The sequence below is a fragment of the Poecilia mexicana genome, unplaced genomic scaffold (assembly GCF_051168715.1).
Source record: "Poecilia mexicana isolate PSO_F unplaced genomic scaffold, ASM5116871v1 scaffold_3, whole genome shotgun sequence".
NCBI classification, from domain to species: domain Eukaryota; kingdom Metazoa; phylum Chordata; class Actinopteri; order Cyprinodontiformes; family Poeciliidae; genus Poecilia; species Poecilia mexicana.
In genome coordinates this window covers 14,589,229-14,608,074 of record NW_028263372.1, presented here as the reverse complement: position 1 = coordinate 14,608,074, position 18,846 = coordinate 14,589,229, and the positions used below count along the sequence as shown (strand labels likewise).

General features: G+C 44.3%; 1 protein-coding gene across 2 annotated transcripts; it reads left to right on the top strand.

The window, feature by feature from the left end:
• The first annotated feature begins 459 nt into the window (after positions 1-459).
• On the top strand, positions 460-18,797 carry fn1b (fibronectin 1b). 2 transcript variants are annotated; one of them, XM_014981503.2, is made up of 46 exons: positions 460-814; positions 971-1,096; positions 1,300-1,431; positions 1,605-1,736; positions 1,826-1,963; positions 2,050-2,196; positions 2,284-2,454; positions 2,609-2,791; positions 2,927-3,103; positions 3,366-3,521; positions 3,643-3,771; positions 3,881-4,024; positions 4,741-4,862; positions 5,367-5,535; positions 5,637-5,813; positions 5,944-6,075; positions 6,190-6,279; positions 6,354-6,548; positions 7,495-7,773; positions 7,906-8,169; positions 8,259-8,353; positions 8,596-8,764; positions 8,945-9,031; positions 9,207-9,398; positions 10,174-10,452; positions 10,708-10,899; positions 10,989-11,078; positions 11,522-11,788; positions 11,882-11,998; positions 12,088-12,249; positions 12,346-12,501; positions 12,590-12,706; positions 13,264-13,533; positions 13,614-13,801; positions 13,892-13,979; positions 14,288-14,467; positions 14,568-14,657; positions 15,203-15,391; positions 15,515-15,604; positions 15,970-16,382; positions 16,477-16,615; positions 17,259-17,414; positions 17,501-17,626; positions 17,722-17,828; positions 17,914-18,000; positions 18,087-18,797. In XM_014981503.2, the coding sequence occupies exons 1-46, from the start codon at positions 673-675 to the stop codon at positions 18,162-18,164; spliced, it is 7,329 nt and encodes a 2,442-aa protein (XP_014836989.2). In that variant the 5' UTR covers positions 460-672; the 3' UTR covers positions 18,165-18,797. The 2 variants fall into 2 exon arrangements, with proteins under 2 accessions (XP_014836989.2, XP_014836990.2); XM_014981504.2 differs by lacking the exon at positions 10,174-10,452 and having other exon boundaries at positions 461-814.
• The last annotated feature ends 49 nt before the right edge of the window (positions 18,798-18,846 follow it).

Below are 18,846 nucleotides of genomic sequence, written 5' to 3'. Positions count from 1 at the left end.
ATGTGTTTGACTTTATTTTACCATGCTATAGTCCCACACTTCATTTAGGTTTTCTTTCTGAAAGGGTGCATATTCTTTACACATTCTTTACGGACAAAATATGTTTGCATGCTGCGATAGATGTTAGTAAAGACACTACTGAAATGAATTTGAACAAAAATAAGTCCAGCCGTCCTTCCACAAAAATACCAGTAGATGGCGGTAGAATAAATATTGTACTTGATTTATCAGTACAATAAATTACTGCTATCTTGAATTTAGAACAATTCATGCACAAATGTTTAGTCCGTTTCTGTAGTTTCGACACTAGTTTTACACCTTACAGTTATTTTTGACTGATTTCGTGCACTGAAAGTGACGGGTGAGTATTACTCACACGCAGGAGGATGACCCAAACTCCAGTAAAAATCCCTCCCCCTGGGGCAGAGCAGCGTCCTGGTATAAAACCGCTTCTCTCCCCTCTCCTCATTCTGGTGCAAAAGCTGCAGTCGGAACTGCCTGGAGAGGCAGCCGCAGAGAACTGAATCTCCAAAAAAAAAATCTCTCCAAGCTTTGGCTTCTACACACCTCCTTCTGTCTTCCTGTTTTTGTAGATGCTCTTTTTGTAGTTAAACTTTTTTTTTATTATTATTATTATTAAATTTTGCATTAAAATCCGTGTCCATCCACAAAATGACTAGTGGCCCACTGACGGGGTTGCTGGTTGCGCTGTGCGTAAGTAGCGCAGTCCACTGCGCCCCGAAGAAGAGCAAAAGACAAACCGGTCAGTATCAGGTGTATCCAGACCTGTATGACTCATCTGCTCTCTCTCCAGGTAAACACAAGTTGTTTCGTGTGTAAGTTTGTGATGCTTTTAAACTTACGGATTGGAATGAAATGTGAGATGTTGCATCTAATGTTTGTTTTGAGAGCGATTCAACTTAAGCTAACTGCAGCTCATAATGTGTTGTTTCACGTTTTTACTTTTCAGACAGTTGTGAGGAGAATGGTAACTCTTACAGACGGAACCAGCAGTGGGAGAAATCCTACCGTGGAAGTACATTGGTTTGCACCTGCAATGGAGCAGCGGGCATCAAGTGCAAAACAAAGCCTGCAGGTCAGTCAAAAATCTGAAGTCCACCTCTCCAAGCCAGTGTCAACAATTTCAGACGTTTTCATTAAAGTACTGACAAGCAAAGTAAAAGTGCTTGAAAGATCCAGATGTTAGATTTGAGTATTTTTACACAAATACAGGACAACAGTCCAAGATAGCCACACAATAACTCTTGACCTTTGTGCTTCCTCTGTTTTTTGTCTCAGCGGACGAGACCTGCTACGATAAGGACAATGCCCGGACATACCGGGTGGGAGAAATCTACGAGAGACCAAAGGACGGGTTGATGTGGGACTGCACCTGCGTCAGCTCTGGAAAGATCAGCTGTACCATAGCATGTAGGTTACACTTTCATTCTAAAGCTCACAGGACAAATGTCGATGTGAAACGACAGAGAACTTGTTTATTAATGCTGCATGACACCGTGTTGCCTTTTAGTGTTAGATGCGTGTCCAAGATGCAAAAGTAATATTTGTTATATCAATAATAAACATCTTTTTGTGATCGACAGACCGTTGCCATGATAGTGGGAGGTCTTATAAAATTGGGGAAACTTGGCAGAAGCCTCATGAGAGCGGTGAATACATGCTGGAGTGTGTTTGTCTTGGGAACAACAAGGGAGAATGGACATGCAAACCTGTGGGTGAGTGTCTCCCCTGAAAGCATTAAAACCCTTTTAACCGTTTAATCCTGAACCGTGCTTACCCATTACTTTGCTTTTTATCTTTCCAGCTGAAAAATGCTTTGACAGCTACGCTGCATCATCGTATCTGGTTGGTGAGACCTGGGAAAGACCATACCAAGGCTGGATGATGCTGGATTGCACCTGCCTTGGAGAAGGAAATGGACGTATCAGCTGTACCTCAAGGAGTAAGTACGAACTGAATCTGCGTTTAAGCAAATAGGCCTGGTTTGATTTTTCAGCGCCAGCTCATTTGTCACTATTTCCGAACCAGACCGTTGCAATGACCCCCAGACCAGGAGGTCTTTTCGGATCGGAGACACCTGGACAAAAACTGACGTCAGGGGAAACGCTATGCAGTGCGTGTGCTTGGGTAACGGCAGGGGAGAATCGAGTTGTCAAGGACAGAGCACAGGCCGAGGTGAGTTCTGTTAATGGCGGTCATGTAAACACAAAAAAATATCCTGTAACTTTAGTCCTTGACACAGTTTTAATGATCTGTTAACAGGCACTGGTGTAACCCAGGCTCTGCTGCATCATCATGTGCCCACCGCCGAAGGAACCTGCCGCACAGACTCTGGTTCCTCATACTATGACGGGCACCGCTGGATCAGGAGCCAGGGCAGCAAACAGATGTTGTGTACATGCCTGGGCAATGGAGTCAGCTGTCAGGAATGGGGTGAGTGTATATTGAAATGGAACAGAAAATATGCTTCTCACTGAAAAATAGGGTACCGCTGTAGTGCAAACTGAATTTTTTGCGCAAATTCAATTTTGATTTCTGTCACTTTATGTCTGTTCTTACTAAATTATTTCCACTCATGTTCATGCAGAGGCCAGGAACCAGGCGTACGGCGGCAATTCTAATGGCCAGCCGTGTGTTTTCCCTTTTGTCTTCATGGGAAAGACGTACTACTCTTGCACTTCAGATGGACGCACTGACGGGCAGCTCTGGTGCTCCACGACATCCGACTACGAGAAAGATCAGCAGTATTCCTTCTGCACAGAAAAATTTGGTGAGACTCTGAAGCAGAGATGTCGTTTTTACCTTAACAACGACAGTGACTTTGTCGAGGTGTTGTGTTGACTTTTGTTACCGTTAGCCAGATTAGAGCTTGGGAGTAACTATATCATTTCTGTGAAAATTGCAGCCGTTGTGGTGACACAAGGTGGGAACTCCAATGGTGCCCTCTGCCACTTCCCGTACCTCTACAGCGGTCGCAACTACACAGACTGTACCAGTGATGGCCGCCGTGACGGCATGAGATGGTGCGGTACCACCTACAACTATGATGTGGACCAGCGTTTTGGATTTTGCCCCATGGCTGGTTAGTGTGAAGTGTTTTGTCAGATGTTTTGTCAGGTTTCCAGTAAATTCATAATATTAAGCAAAAAGATTCAAAATATTCCAGAAGATTTATTTAATTTATCTAAATTCTGTTTTTCCAAGGCAAATAATTAAGTATGAAAAAATTGTTGGTAAAGGCTATCACATCCACAAATGTAGCACAGCTCTAAACGGAACTGTTTGAACTGCACGTGCAAGAAAAAAAAAAAACAGTTGGTTTTAATTACTCTTTTCCTAATTAGCCCACGAGGAGGTATGTACCACCAATGACGGAGTGATGCACCGTGTCGGAGACAAGTGGGACAAACGGCATGACGTCATGGGTCACATGATGGAGTGCACTTGCCTGGGAAATGGCCGTGGAGAGTGGAACTGCGTTGCCCATTCGCAGCTGCGAGGTGAGACAACTGACTCCATGCAGAGTTGAAATAAAGATGATTTAAAGTTGTCTTGAGAAGACGCGCATTTGAAAGCTTTCGAGTTTGGAGAGAAAATCCATGCTTCTCTTTATGTGTTCAGACAACTGTGTTGTTGATGGCCTGACCTATGAAGTCAGCCAGCAGTTCTCTAAGCGCCACAACGAGGGTCACATGATGAACTGCACCTGCTTCGGACAGGGCCGCGGCTACTGGAAGTGCGATGCTATAGGTTGGGTTGTGGCTCACTATCTTCGCTGGTCAATGCTCCACATTTCCACATCCAACCTTCTCTGTCCAACCAGCTCAGCTTTCCCATCTGCTTGGTTTTCCTCTACTAGATCAGTGCAGAGATCAACAAAACAATGTGGTCTATCAGATTGGAGAGCAGTGGGACAAAGTCATCAGTGGGTATCACTACAGATGCACTTGCTATGGCAAAGGAAGAGGAGAAATGGGATGCGAACCGCTGCAGGCCTACCCAGGTAAGAGAAAATGCCCTTCCATAAACATCAGAATTTAGCGAATGCTAATTTCTTGCAAAGTTACCTACCATCCCATGTTGTATGTAAAACAGAGCTCCTGTTGCTGGATTTGTTTTTTTCAGTCTCAACACCCCTGTCATTTCCTTTAACCTTTGAAGTTTACAGTTTGTTTGTTTTTTTCTCCTCCCCCACCTGTTGCTGAGTAATGTTTGCTGTCCTGCTCAGATAAAATAATTCATTGTACAGGCAAAAGTTTTGGGAAACCTCCTGTCCTTATTTACACAAAAGTTGCCTAAACTGTTACTTTGAACTGAGTCGAGGAGCTAATGTTGACCTAAAAAGGGACAGCTGTGATGCTTATCGTTCTATCAGGGCCATGCACTGTTTGTGCAGGGTGAACAACCGGTGAGCCTGTGCAATGAGTTCATATGAGAACGAGGGGGCAAATAAAAGTGATGAATATAACGCGGAGGTGTCATTTCAGACTGTCAGCAGTCAGTAGGTGTTGAGCCGGTTTAGCGTCGTCTGGTGGTTTGATTCTGTCCCAAAACTCTGAATCGTTTAGTTGTAACTCATCAAACAGTCCCCGGGTCTCCTCCGCAGGTCACACTGTCATGTTATTCACAAGTCTTTTTCTTTTTCTTTATGTAAGCCACATTTTCATTTTGTGCTTTTTACTGATGCCTCTTCGACCATTTGCTGCCGATACTCCCCAGGCGGCTCCAGACCCGTCCAGGTGCTCATAACAGAAGCAGGAAGCCAGCCAGACTCCCACCCCATTCAGTGGAATGTGCCACCGTCTACCCATGTCACCCAGTACATCCTCAAATGGAGACTTGTAAGTCACACTGAGATTTTTAGGAATTTTATCTTCCCTGGTGATTTTTTATTTTTATTTTTATTTTTTTGTGAGAATGCATAGAGTTTGTGGCTAAAAGTTGTGAATGAGGTGGAAAGTCTTTGTTGATTTAGTCCAAAGTTTGAGTCCATGAACTCTCTGTGACACATACTGTTGTTCCAGCTAGTTTACACACATTCCCTGTGCAGGTGAAGCCTTCTTTTGAGTGCTTCCTGTTGAAATGTTGCATTTTTTTTTTTGTCTGAGTTTGGTTCTTTGACGGACTGGTAACCTGTCCAGGTTGGACACCGCCTATCATCAAATGACTTCCAGGATCATTAGTTTAAGTTGAAGAGCTCTCATGGATGCAGTTAGTTTCATTTAACAAGCTTACTGTCACCTCTGTTTATGTAAAGCTTCTCAGCAGCATGAGAGGAAATATTCTTCATCATAAAACAGACTTGGAAGCCTTCAGCTCTTTGTCTTTTTTACTCTGTCTTGTAGAAAAACAGTCGCAACCCATGGAGGGAGGTCACCATTCCTGGCCACCTCAATTCCTACACCATCAGTGGACTGCGTCCGGGTGTGACCTACGAGGGTCAGCTGATCAGCATTATGCACTTTGGGCAACGCGAGGTCACGCGTTTCGATTTTACAACCGCTTACGGCTCCTGTAAGTTCACTGCAGGGTTTAACAATCTTTGAATGCCACAAAATCAAGAACACTTCCTTAAAGAAAATGCCTTTCTCCCCTACCCAACTAATCCCAAAAAGTGGAGACATGGGAAGGAGAGACGACGCCACCTCCGCCGATTGTGGACATGTCTGAGTCGATAACAGAGATCACCTCCAACAGCTTTGTGGTGTCGTGGACCTCGGCTTCTTCTACCATCTCTGGCTTTAGGTTGGAGTATGAGCTCATCGAGGAGGGCTCTACACCAAAGTACCTGGGTGAGTGTTTGACTCAGAATTAATTTACTTTGGAATAAACTTGAAAAGCACATTCGCATTTAACTGTTTGAGCTGTGTTGTAACTAATAACCTCTTGGGTGTTTCATCAAACCTTTTTGTGCTCCGTCAGATGTTCCCCGCACCACCACGTCGGTCACCATCTCCGATCTTGAGCCTGGCCGCAGATACAACGTCAGTGTGTACGAGATGCCCGAGGGAGACGGACACCCGAACCTCATCCTGACCACCTCACAGACCACCGGTTGGAAAAACATTTCTACCACTCTTCTTAAATAACAAGAAAATTGAGAATACATCAAATTTTGTCCAACTTTGTAAAATTTGTTTGCATAACTTCCCTAATTTCCTCCGCCAGCTCCTGATACACCCACTTTGCTTCCCGTGGATGAGATCACAGAGACCTCCATCCGCATCAGCTGGAGCAGACCTCAGGCTCCGATCACCGGTAACAACCGGCTTTCTGCGTTTATTACTCGAATGTTTGGGCTGTGTAAGTCAACTCCGTGCATGTGCTCGCAGGTTACCGCTTGGTTTACACTCCGTCAGAGGAAGGCAGCAGCACCGAGCTCATCCTCCCTGAGTCGGAGACTTCAGTAACCCTGGTGGACCTTAGCCCAGGTCTCCTCTATAACGTCAGTATCTATGCTGTGGAGGAAAACCTGGAGAGTGAGCCTGTTTCTGTGCGGGTCAGCACGGCCGGCTCGCAAAGACGAGGTACACATTATAAGTGGCTGCTTTGCGATATGTTGCAAATAAGATAACTGCACAGATAATCAAATTCAGCACCACACGTATGAAGCTGGATGGCTCTTTGGTTTAGCTGATTAGATTTAGAAAAACAATTCTTACGATGTGGAAGGTTATTAAAACAAGCTGTCAGGCATCAATTATATAACTTCAATAGTAAGTTAAATATTTTTCTCATCTTCGCAGTCTGAGTTTTGACAAGCACGTGATTTATGGGGGGGGTCGGCAAAGCCTTTCAAGATAAAGTTTTAACACTTGGAAGGACAAATGCTTATGGAGCCAACACCCCTACTAAAGCACAAACACCTCATAAATCCTTAGCACATCGTTTATAAAAGATCATCATTTCTTTTACTTCCTTGTGGCTGGACTGGGAAATCAATCCTTGAAAAATAAAAACAGATGTTGTAGGAAGCCGACTATCACTTTCATTCCTTCTGTTGCTTTAGTATTTGCTCTGGATTTTCCACCTTGTTTGAGCCAAACTTTGGCAAAAGCTCAACTTGGAAACTGTTAAAACCTTTATTGGACTTACCTTTCAAGTTTGGAATTTGAAAACAAGCTGGATGTTTCCTTTTTGATCATTATAAACACTTGGTTTTTTTTTATTTATTATTATTACCTTTCTTCCTTATCTAATATAAATATGGTAGAGGTCTTGCAAATATTTCACAGATCATTTGCTTTATGATAAAAAATAATATGCACATGACAAGTAAAGAATAGCTATTGGGTTACACAGATCATCAAATACCAATGAGGCAAAAGTCATAGCTGCTCTAAACCATAAAGTGAGTATTCATCCTTGTAAGAAGTAATGCTTAACAGATGTTTGTTCTCCAGAGTTTCAATAAACGTCATGAGAAACACCTGATATTTAACTATGTGTGACCAAATCTTTTCCTCTCCACAGAAAAGATCCCAGAGCCGACCGACCTGCAGTTCTACGAGGTCTCAGATACCAGGATCAGCATTACTTGGGCGGGTCCTCCCACCGAGGTTACCGGCTACAGGGTGGTCTTCTCACCAATGGGCCAGGACGGCACCGAGCTGCGGCCCCTTCAGCTGCCCGTTTCCCCCAACGCGTACGCTGAAATCACCCACCTGCAGCCCGGAACGCTCTACCGCTTCTACATCTATGCCGTCAGAGGCGATTCTGAGAGCCAGCCGCTTGTTGGAGAAAAATCCACCAGTAGGGGGCACTGTTTTTTTTTTTTTTTTTAAACTTCAAAGCTCAGATTATAAAAAAAAAAAAGAAATAAAACAGATTACAAAACACAGACAGATTTTTTTCACATGGGTTATGTCTTCTTTTCCCCTGCAGAACCTGACTCGCCCACAAACGTACGTTTCACTGACGTCGGACATGACAGCGCACTGGTCATCTGGGATGCTCCCCGCGCTGTTGTCACTGGTTTCCGCCTCCTCCTGAGCATCGAGGGCTCCAGCCCCGTTGAGAGGAGAATCCCCGGAGTGGTCACACAGTACCCCTTAAAGAATTTGCGCCCAGACACGCAGTACACGGCAGAGTTACACTCTGTGCAGAACAATGAGCTGAGCGAGGGAACCACTGCGTATTTCACTACCAGTCAGTTGAATTGAATGAAAACTTTCACCCCAGGCTAGAATGTCTTTTTTATGTGGAGGTTTCACTCATGTCTTCTGTCTTGTTTCCAGCTCCTCGGTTGGGAAATGCTCCTCCTTTCAGCACCGAGGTCACAGACACCTCCATCATTATTAGCTGGATACCTGTTCGCAGATTCAGCTACAAGGTAAGGTCACCGCCGTTTTGCTCCGATAACTCCAAAACTGTCGCTGTTTTTATACATCAGTGAAAAGCTACATCTCCTTCTTCAATATACGAAGCTGATTAGTTAGGCAAGTAACCCCAGGAGATTAGTTGTTTTCTGAAATCTCAGCGTGTCGCTTTGGTCAGTTGTGAGCGGATTTTAGATGCTGTGCTACATTTTATGAGTATCTGCTGATCACAACGTTTTCTCTTTGCTTTCTTCAGCTTTCTGTGCTCCCGAGTGAGGAAGGCGAATCTCCTAGAGAAGAGACCTCGGACTCTGGGCGTATTGACATCAGTGGTCTGTACCCAGGAACTCAGTACACCTACAGCGTTCAACCCATTTTCAACGGCCGCAACCGTGGAAACCCCATCACCCGCAACGTTGTCACCAGTGCGTCTGCTTTTCATTTGACTGGAGGGAAAACACAGCCCTGATAACGGCTGCTCAGCATGAATCTTTGTTAAAGTGTTTATAGCCAGAATGATGTAATGCTTATGTGAGCCAGTGCAGCACTGTTTAAACAATTTGGCGAGACCTTAACAGCTGCATAAAATCTTTTCTCTTGTGCAGCTGTGTCTCCTCCGACTGACCTCAGGGTGGTGTCCAACCCGGACACGGGAGATCTAACGGTCTACTGGACAGCCTCCAGGACATCAGGTAAATATTGACTAAGCACCCCACGCACCGCCAAGCTGCTGGATGGGACCCAGTCTAGACCTTGGCTTTAGATCCCCAACCCACCTGGACGAATGTCTCCATTACCTCTTTCTCACAATCATTTGATAATGTGTCCAACTTTTTCAAAACTCTTTCACTCCCCTATTCTCCGCAGGGATCTCTGGCTACAGAGTGACAAGCACGCCAAGCAGTGGCCACAGAGGGAACTTTTTGGAGGAGTTTGTAGCAGCGGATCAAAACACATGCCTTCTAGAAAACCTCAACCTGGGGGTGGAGTACAACGTCAGCGTATTCACTCTCAAGGGACCAGTGGAGAGCGTACCGATATCCACTGTTGTCACCCCAGGTAGAGCCGCCAGGAAGGCATCTTTCCCTGTTAACCCCACAGCTGTGCCAAAAGAAAGCGTCTTGTTAGTAGGCAGATTGGTTTATTATTCAAATAACCTACAGCTGTATCTTTGTTCTCATCTCTGGGCAAAAGTTTCAAACAAAAAATCTCAAAACAAAACAAGAATCCTGATTTCCTATAATTGTTGTAAGGCTCTTTTTCAGCCAGTCTTCAGGTAATTGTATACAAGTAAAAATATCTTGTGGATGAACAGAAACTAACCCAAAACCTCCTATAAAGACCATAAGAAAGGTTGATTCTTATTACAATGAAGTGGAGGATAAATCGAAAATTTTTGTCTTATTTTGGTAAATACAGCAAAAACACTGTTAGCCGCTTTCCATCTCAGGCAAGGACAATGTTTGTCAAACATTAAGCCAGATATTAAAAACCTTCAAGAAGGTTTTAAATCTTTGTGCAAAAGCAGTGCTAAATGCTAAAACTAACATGATCACTGGATGAGCCGTGAACTGCATGAAGATCACATTTAATACATGATGGGATCAAACTCTCCAGCATGGCCAGTAACTTTGAACACTGCATGCATTTATTTCATTTTAATTGATGGTTACTGTTGTTTGTTTTTCATTTGCTGTGTTGTTGTTTGGCATGGCTTCTGTTACCCAGTACTTCTCTGACTGCTTTAATTGGAATGACACATTGCTGATGTAATTCTGTTCTCCTTTCTGTCTGGTTTTGCCTGTGCTTGGGAACTGCTCTAACGGCTTTTCAGAGATCCCCGTCCCACCTCACGTTGACTTCGTCGACGTTACTGACACCACCATTGGCCTGCGCTGGATCCCTGTAAACTTTACCGCCATCACTGCTTACCGCATAACGGTAGTTACCTCAGGCCAGAGCATGCCCATCTTTCAAGACATGGTGGACGCGTCCGCTGGTTATTACACGATTCACGGTTTGGAGCCCGGCGTGGACTATGACATCACTATCGTCACAGTTACAGAGGAGGGAGAGAGCAAGCTGACCACATACACAAAACAGACCGAAGCTGGTGATTTCTTTTTTTACCACTTAATTAAAGGGAAATTGATTTTTAGAGACATAGCGGCACACTCTGCGTTTTATTTGTTTGACCCTTGTGTCGATTTTTATGCGCAAATACCGATTTCTACAAAATCTGACTTATTCCTTTCATCAAATCAAACCATTCATATGCCTTTTGTTGAATTTAGCTGTAAAATGTGCATAGTGTCTCATTTAAATAATATCTTGTCCATAGATAACCTTCAATTTTCCATTCTTCCAGCTGTGCCAGCTCCAACCAACTTGCAGTTTGGAGGTGTGGGTCCAGACCACATCCGCGTGACGTGGACCATCCCCAACATCGCCACGCCCAGTGAAATTTCTCGTTTTGTAATCCGCTACCACCCCGTGAACACGGACGACGACGTAAAGGAAGTCAATGTTGGTGGCGCCACTAATACCTTCCTGCTGCAGAGTAAGACAACACACAGTTTACGGTGTCTGTTGCAACAGCAAAATTACATGTTGCAATTATTATTATTATTTCTCTTCTTTTCTATAAAGACCTGCAGCCCAACACGGAGTACCGTATCAGTGTTGTCTGCGTCTACGGTGAACGAGAAAGTGAACCTGCTACAGGGACTCAGAGAACGAGTGAGTATTACGGAGTAGGCTGTCTTATGAAGATGTGAAAGCTGACGGAAAATGACAAAAACTCTATTTTCGTCATTTATATGGTGAAAACTACAAGAAAACTACATGTAGTTTCATGTAGTTTAGACCTGTCAGGACCATCCCTGGCCTCATATTGTTCTCGATCAGTAGTTCTCCAGACTTTATGAAAGTCTTTGTGAGAATCTATGTGGATCTTAACAGCTGATAGATGAAAACCCAATGAATGGATGATTCACATCACTTAAAGACATAACTTTCCGCTCGTCTGCTAAGAATTTTTGCTTTAATTTCTTCTCCCTTGTCCACATTTATTAAAATGAAACGGCCTCCAAGTCATTTCAAACTGTTGTTTTAGATTTCTTTCCAGATTTGTTTTTATGCTGATTTCCAATTCAGTTCAATTTCCTAAAACCTCCTTCCAGTTCTGGACTCGCCGACTGACCTGCGCTTCACCGACATCCGGACCAACTCTTTCACCGTTCAGTGGCAGGCTCCCATATCTCCTATCACGGGCTACCGATTTCGGTACCAGAAGACAAGCGGTGGGCGAGCCAAGGACGACAGGCTGCCCCCATCCAAGAACCACTTCACTGTGACCGGACTGGAACCCGAGGCTGAGTACATGATATATGTGTACGCCGTCTACGACAATGAGGAAAGTCAACCTCTAACTGGAACGCAAGCCACCAGTGAGTTTTTTTTTTTTTTTGAAGTGAGATCCCTTTAATCTTTGATTATGACCGATGTCATTCTTTTACCTCTTTTCTGTTACTGCTTTTCAGTCTCTGATGCACCCACTGATCTTGAGGTAACGTCATCCACACCTACCAGCATCACCATCCGCTGGGACGCCCCCTCTGTTGAAGTGAAGAACTACAGGATCACCTACGGAGGCACAAGTGTGTAGTCGTGACTCATTTCCAAATGCGGTCCACACTTCGCAAAAAGTGCAAAGTTCGACGGCAACATTTTATTTATTTGCTTCTAGGTGGTGAATCTCCTCAGGAGTTTACGATCCCAGGCTCCCAGACCACCGCCACCATCACTGGGCTCAGGCCCGGCACTGACTATACCATCACGGTTTATGCCGTCACAGCACGAGGAGACAGCCCTGCCTCCAACAGGCCTGTCTACATAACACACAGGACAGGTATTATGATGGGAACAAGAAAAAAAAATACACAGTTTTAAGAGATCTTATTGTTAGAAGGGATCTAAACGTTTCATTAATTCCCATTTTATTCAGATACCGAACCCCCCACTGACATGAGGGTCACCGATGTGACCGACAACGGCATTAAAGTACGCTGGTCTCCGCCTCAGGGTCCAGTCAGAGGCTACAGAATCACAGTTGCCCCCAAGAATGGTTTGGGACCTTCCTTCTCTGAAGTAGTGGCTCCCCGTAAGATATGCTATGTTCTTACATAACATTCCTAAATACTTAAGGGTATCTTCCTCAAAAACTGACCTATTTTACTTTTGCTTTGCAGAGACGACAGAGAAGTCTTTCATAGGTCTGATGCCCACAGTTGAGTACGTTGTCAGCGTTTCTGCCTTGGGCAATGGTGGACAACCCTCCTCCCCTGTTGTGGAGAATGCTTTCACTGGTTAGTGTAATTCAAACATCTGAAACTGATGCAAGAATAGGGCTGCTTTGATAAAAAAAAATGTGTTTGATGCATACAGGAGGCTTGTATAGAAAAACATACTTTATATGTGATGTATGAAAGAAAAGAAAATCCTTGAGAAATGTCAGAAAATGACAGGATAGGATGGACATCTGCGGACAAGCTGAATCAAAATAATTAGATTCATTTTAAAGCTCCTTTAGAATTATTCCATCAATTAGAAACCGGTTTAGCACAAGACAGAAGCAACGGATTTGCTGTTCTCAGTCTCTACAGCAACATTGTAAAGCCATGTCTTTTGGGATGCAGCCCTTGTAAAGACAGTTTGCAAATTGTGAAAATGCCTGTTAAGGAAATGCACAGTTTTAAACAACATAAAGGTTGGAGCTAAAAAGATCTTGAAAGATGGACACTTTGTGGAGTTAATCTCGTTTTGGGAACAGGATAAGACGTAAAAATAGATGGTGTACAAAACGAGTTAAAGCTCAAGCGTTGCTATGAAAGGAATATTTCATCCTCCTTCTTCTGTGTCGCAGCCATGGACCATCCCAAGGACCTGATCTTCTCCGACATCGACTCCACCTCCATGCGCATCACGTGGGACAGCCCCGACGGCACGGTGACGTCTTACCGCGTCTTGTACTCCAGCTCAGAGGAGGGAGAGAGAGAACTTCGCCCGGCCCCCAGAGGTGATCAGGACAGCGCTGTGCTGAGAGATCTCCGTCCTGGGACTGAGTACACAGTGAAGGTCATCGCCTACAACGGCCGGACTCCCAGCACGCCGTTAGTGGGAACCCAAGCAACAGGTAGGCATTTAGGAAACACATTCCTATGCATGACTCGCGTACATGCAAGCTTAATGTTTGCTTCGGTGGCTTTCTTTTAGTAATCCCTGCGCCGACCGACATGATGGTCTCTGAGGTTGGGCCGTCTGTCTTCACGGTTACGTGGCGGGCTCCAAACGCCCGCCTGACAGGCTACCGCGTGGTCGTCACCCCAAAGAATATCAACAGTCCCCGTAAAGAAATGAACGTTGCCCCAGACACCACGCGTGTAGTTGTACCAGGGCTTATGGTAAACAACGTTCTTGCACACAAATGAAAACTGAGATAAATACATTTTAATCAGTGGTGACACATCAGTAATATGTCTTTTGTCCTTTAGGTTGCAACAACGTATCAGATTCAGGTCTACGCCTTGAAGAACTCTGTCACCAGCAGACCACTGGAAGGAGAGGCAACCACACTGGAAGGTCTGTGGCTTCTCTACTTCCCAAAATGTATTCATCGTTTGCTTGCTAAGAGGAAGCCATTTTGTAATCTTTCTAGTTCCTTTTTTTTTTTCTTTTTGGCTTTATCTGAGGCTTTATTTGGTCAGAACCATTAGTGGAGTTATTATTACTGGCAGGTCAGAGGGAAGAGGCCTCCATGAAAGATTACGAGAACAGTCGGCATCTTGGAAGCAAAGCATAAAGAAATGACAGATGAGGCTTAAGGCTCTTCCACCATGATGTAGACATTTGTAGAACTCACTGATCTGTTTGTAACTTGGTCAATGCAGAGGTCAGCGCTCCTCGCCGTGTACACGTCACCGATTCTAAGGAAACCTCTTTAACTCTGAGTTGGCGCTCCAAGGGGGAGACGGTCACTGGCTTCCTCCTTGAAGCTACGCCTATGAGCGGTTCTCGTGACACCATCAGAAGGACCATCCCAGGAGACACGTACACCTACACTTTGACCGGTTAGGCCTCATCTCTCAGCTAAATGAACTGGTTTGTCATCTGAAGTGGTTTGTTGGATAGGTCTCACTTCACAGTGTGCGTGTTTCTGTGTTTTTCCAGGTCTGCGGCCAGGAACCACTTATTCTATTAACTTGTACACTCTGAATGGAAACACAAGGAGCGCTCCGTTTACTCTCCGGGGTCACACAGGTATAAAACAAGTCGGTGTGCCTTATCTTTTAGACACCTTGGGAAGCATCGATGCGGCAATTTTGCATAATTGGACCTTTATAGTCACACATGGACATGGTTGACTAAGAAGAGTGATGCACAATAAAAATGCGCTTTCTTTTAAGTAGGTGTAAAGTCATTTTTGTTTTACATAGTTTGTTAGTAGCAAGACTTGGACTACACCAACATTCACAATAACAACACATACTGAATTTGTTGTAAAACTTTAGTTGATTTATTTGAAGTATACTTTCCTTTTTTAAGGTAAAAAAAAAGGATCCATATTTTAATTGTTGCTTTATCATCAGAACATAAGACGTGAACTAATGGAAGGACTTTCTCCTTCACGATTTTCTGCATTCATTGTTCTATAAATAATGGCAAGTCATTCAGGTCCTGGAGCAGCAAAGCAGCAACTTATTTTCTACTGTAAATGAAATCATCATTTGTCGAAACTTAAAGGGGGAGAATTCATTTTTTGAAAATAGTTCATGACACTCATGATGTTTTTTTTTTCTCTGCAGTTAAACCCGTGGTTCAGGCTCCTACCGGCCTCCAGTTTACATCTTTGACCCCCACCACCATCTCCTTCACCTGGCAGCCACCTCCCACACAAATCACCGGATACTACATCACCTACGAGGAGACGGGAAGAACCCCGCAGGAGCTCATCCCACGACCCCACGCTGGCCAAAACTACGCCACCATATCTGGTACGTCCAAATCATTTCTTGTCCAACTAATACAATCTAATTTCAGAGTTAAACTGTACCAAAGTCTTCTTAAAAAAAAAGTAGCCACCCTAACTGTACGTGATATGCAATGTTTCTGTTCAGGTCTGAAACCAGCCACAGAGTACATCATCAAGATCATCGTCATCCAGAACGGACAGAGGAGCACACCTCTGGCGGGAAGGATCAGGACTCGTAAGTATTTACATTTTATATTAAAAACAAAGTGGTTGCAGGTAAATGAGTTGGAAAAATATTAGATTGGAGCCTCTCCTTTTATTTGCTCAAATGCATTGTTTTTTTTTGCTATAGAAAGCCTCCATTCAAACAGTGTTTGGCTCTTTTAAAAACATAATACCTGTTTATAGTTTGAATGTCTTCACAAATGTCATTCAAAAATATCTGCGTGTGTTTGCAGCGCTACGTCATGAAATAGTTAGTTGCGTTTTAGTCCAAAGCTGCAGATGTGCCGCGTCCTGTGTGGCTGTGACAAATTAGCTTCGCCGTAGCTCTGCCTCTTCTAACCTGCTTGCTTCCCTAACCTCGTCTCTCCCGCCCAGAGCCAGACTCCCTGCTTCCCCAGCCTCTGCCGCCGCCGTACCGCCCCGGTGCTGGCGACAGGCTGGATGTGCCCGAAACTCACATAGACAACCAAGTCCAGTTTACGGGACCCAACCAGGATGTAGTTGGGGGTGTGGAGTACACAGAGTTTAACAACAACGGAGGCAACCCGCAGTCGCCCAATGAGCAAGTCCGTGAGCCCCTGGTGTTTGTCCCTCTCCCCGATGCAGAAGGCCATAGGCAGCCTGTCGTGAAGCTCAAATTTCCCATCAGAGCCTCGCTTTTTAACGAGACAGGAGTGCCACAGGAAGCCCAGACTCAAACCAGCATCTCCTGGAAGCCTTACAGGCAGAGCAATGCCTACCTCCTGTCGTGCAATCCCCTCACAAGCAGAAATGAGAAGATGTTCACGGTAAGGAGCGAAACCCAAAACGATTTTAGTCAGCGCAGCATGCAGCCGGAGCCATGTAACTCATTTCAAATTCAATCAATTCCCGATCTTACAGGCCCGCCTGCCAAGCACAGCCACCACCGCCACCCTGATAGGACTCACTCCTGGAGAAGACTACAATGTGATAGTGGAGGCGCTGCTGGGCGCGCTCAAACACAAGATTCTGGAGCAAAAAGTCACAGCTGGAAACAGAAGTAAGCTCAGTGTTCGGGGAAATAGTGATGCAGCGTCTGCAATGACCTGCTGGGGAGTCTGGACTCCAAACGGGGCAGACAAAACAAAAATGTCTTAAAATATAACATCTCTGATCCGTTTGGGAAAATATGCAGCAGAAACAGACTCGTAGTCGTTACTACTGTAATGGCATTAAATGTTGGGATTAAATATTACAAAAACTAATTAGAAATATTTTATCTTATAAAAAAATGACAGAAAAGTTGTAAATGATGTTCTTAAACAATGAAATTTGTTGAATTTTTTCTCTTTAATTCTACTTTTGTCAGCATAGACTTCAGCACATGGATGCAGTTCAGAAATGTTGATACTTAGCAAGTTAGCCAGATTTATAGCCAGAGGAAATATAAAACAAATTTTAAAATCCCTTTTCTTTTCAACCAGAAAATTCTCACTAAAAAAAACCCCTTAAGATGGAAAAATATTCAAGATAAATTTGAAACAACTTGCAACTCTCAGATCAGATTTCATATTTCTGGAGACTTGTTTAGATATTCAACATTATACTATGAAAATGAAACCGTGTTTATAAGCAGACTACAAAAATGATGTCGATCTGTGATTTTTAAAAAATTTTAATTCCCAATCCTAATCTTCTGCCAGTATCGAGTGGAGTCCCCACCACCAACGACCCATGTTACGACGCCTTCACTGCCACCTACCACGACGTCGGAAGCGAATGGGAGCGCATGTCCGAGACGGGCTTCAAGCTGTGGTGCCGCTGCCTGGGCGGCGGTCACTTCAGATGCGATTCATCGAGTGAGTTTTTGCGGGGTGCTCACATATTCGAACATAACCGAACAGGCTTCTCTCGATTTCCGTTACAAGTTTGTCTCGTATTGCAGAGTGGTGCCATGACAACGGCGTGAACTACCGCGTCGGAGAGCAGTGGGATCGCCAGGCCGAGAACGGACACCTCATGAGCTGCACCTGCTTGGGAAACGGCAAAGGAGAATTTAAGTGTGAACCACGTAAGGCTTCTTTCGCACCCAGAGACGTTTTCTGACGGCGTTGTTGAGGAGTTTCCGATGCAGCCGAGTTTTACTGTGCGCGCCTTTTCACACAGACGCGTCGGTGTGTTACGATGAAGGCAAAACCTACCAGGTGGGCAGCCAGTGGCAGAAGGAGTACCTGGGCGCTATCTGCACCTGCACTTGCGATGGAGGACAACAGGTTTGATAAATCGGTCCTTCAGTTTATTTGTGGTGAATTAGATGGAGCCTTAATTGACGTGTGTGTGCGTGCTTGTGTCTCACAGGGATGGCGGTGTGAGAACTGCCGCAGACCAGGCTCTGACGTCACCCTGTTGGAGTCTGTCAGATATGGAGAAAACACACTTCGAAAAGTGAGATGAATATATATTTTTTACAAGTATTGAATATAGCTCTTCTCATCAACTCCTCATGTTGACGTTGCACTCTTATGTTTCAGAATATCCATTGCCCCATCGAGTGCCTCCGACCTGAGCTGCTAGCGGATGGAATCACTCATCAAAATGCGCAGAAGTAACTTCTCGTACGGTCGCGTGACTCTTGCTTTCGCTCTGTCACCGCCTCAGTTGCTGCACTGTCTCACCTTGTAGAAGCCATGCTGTTAGTGTGACTGCATTATCACTTTCTATGGCACATTCACGTAGCTTCCTGCCCTGCTGCCTGGTCTGTCCAGATCTTTTTTTTCCAAGCCAGTCAGTTCACTGTTGAAAACACCTGCCTAATGACTGAACTGAGGGCTCTAATGACCCATTACAGCTAGATGTAAATAAGGTTATAAAGGCTACTTATCCAGCTGGCATTTGTTTTCCATTGACATGTTTTGGATCTACTCATCATAAAACATCGTCAGAAAGTAAGCACTGTGTTTAAGAATGCAAAGTAGTTGGCATTTTTAATTGTCTACAAGCATCTGGTTCTTTTTTGTAACCCTTCGTTTTGTAGGTGGAAGGGTCGCACTGTGTGTGATTGACGAACCTTTAACATCTTTTTTTTTACCAGTTCATCCCTTTAATGACGCTATTCGAATGTTTGAACTAGGCTGTGAGAATGTGAACCGGTCTATTTTTGTACTTTGTCAGTGCCAATGTTGTTTCTGTCTTTGACAAAAGTCCCTTGTTTTAATAAAGCTGGAGAGATTCTAAATGTTGAATATTGTTGTATGATCATCTCTATTTTTTGTTCTACAAACAAACAGAAAC

Excerpts from the sequence above, each read along its gene's own strand:
- fn1b (XM_014981503.2), top strand. The coding sequence starts at position 673 with ATGACTAGTGGCCCACTGACGGGGTTGCTGGTTGCGCTGTGCGTAAGT. Across the intron at positions 8,170-8,258 it reads CACTGCGTATTTCACTACCA|CTCCTCGGTTGGGAAATGCT; the intron begins GTCAGTTGAATT and ends TCTTGTTTCCAG. Across the intron at positions 11,079-11,521 it reads TACAGGGACTCAGAGAACGA|TTCTGGACTCGCCGACTGAC; the intron begins GTGAGTATTACG and ends ACCTCCTTCCAG.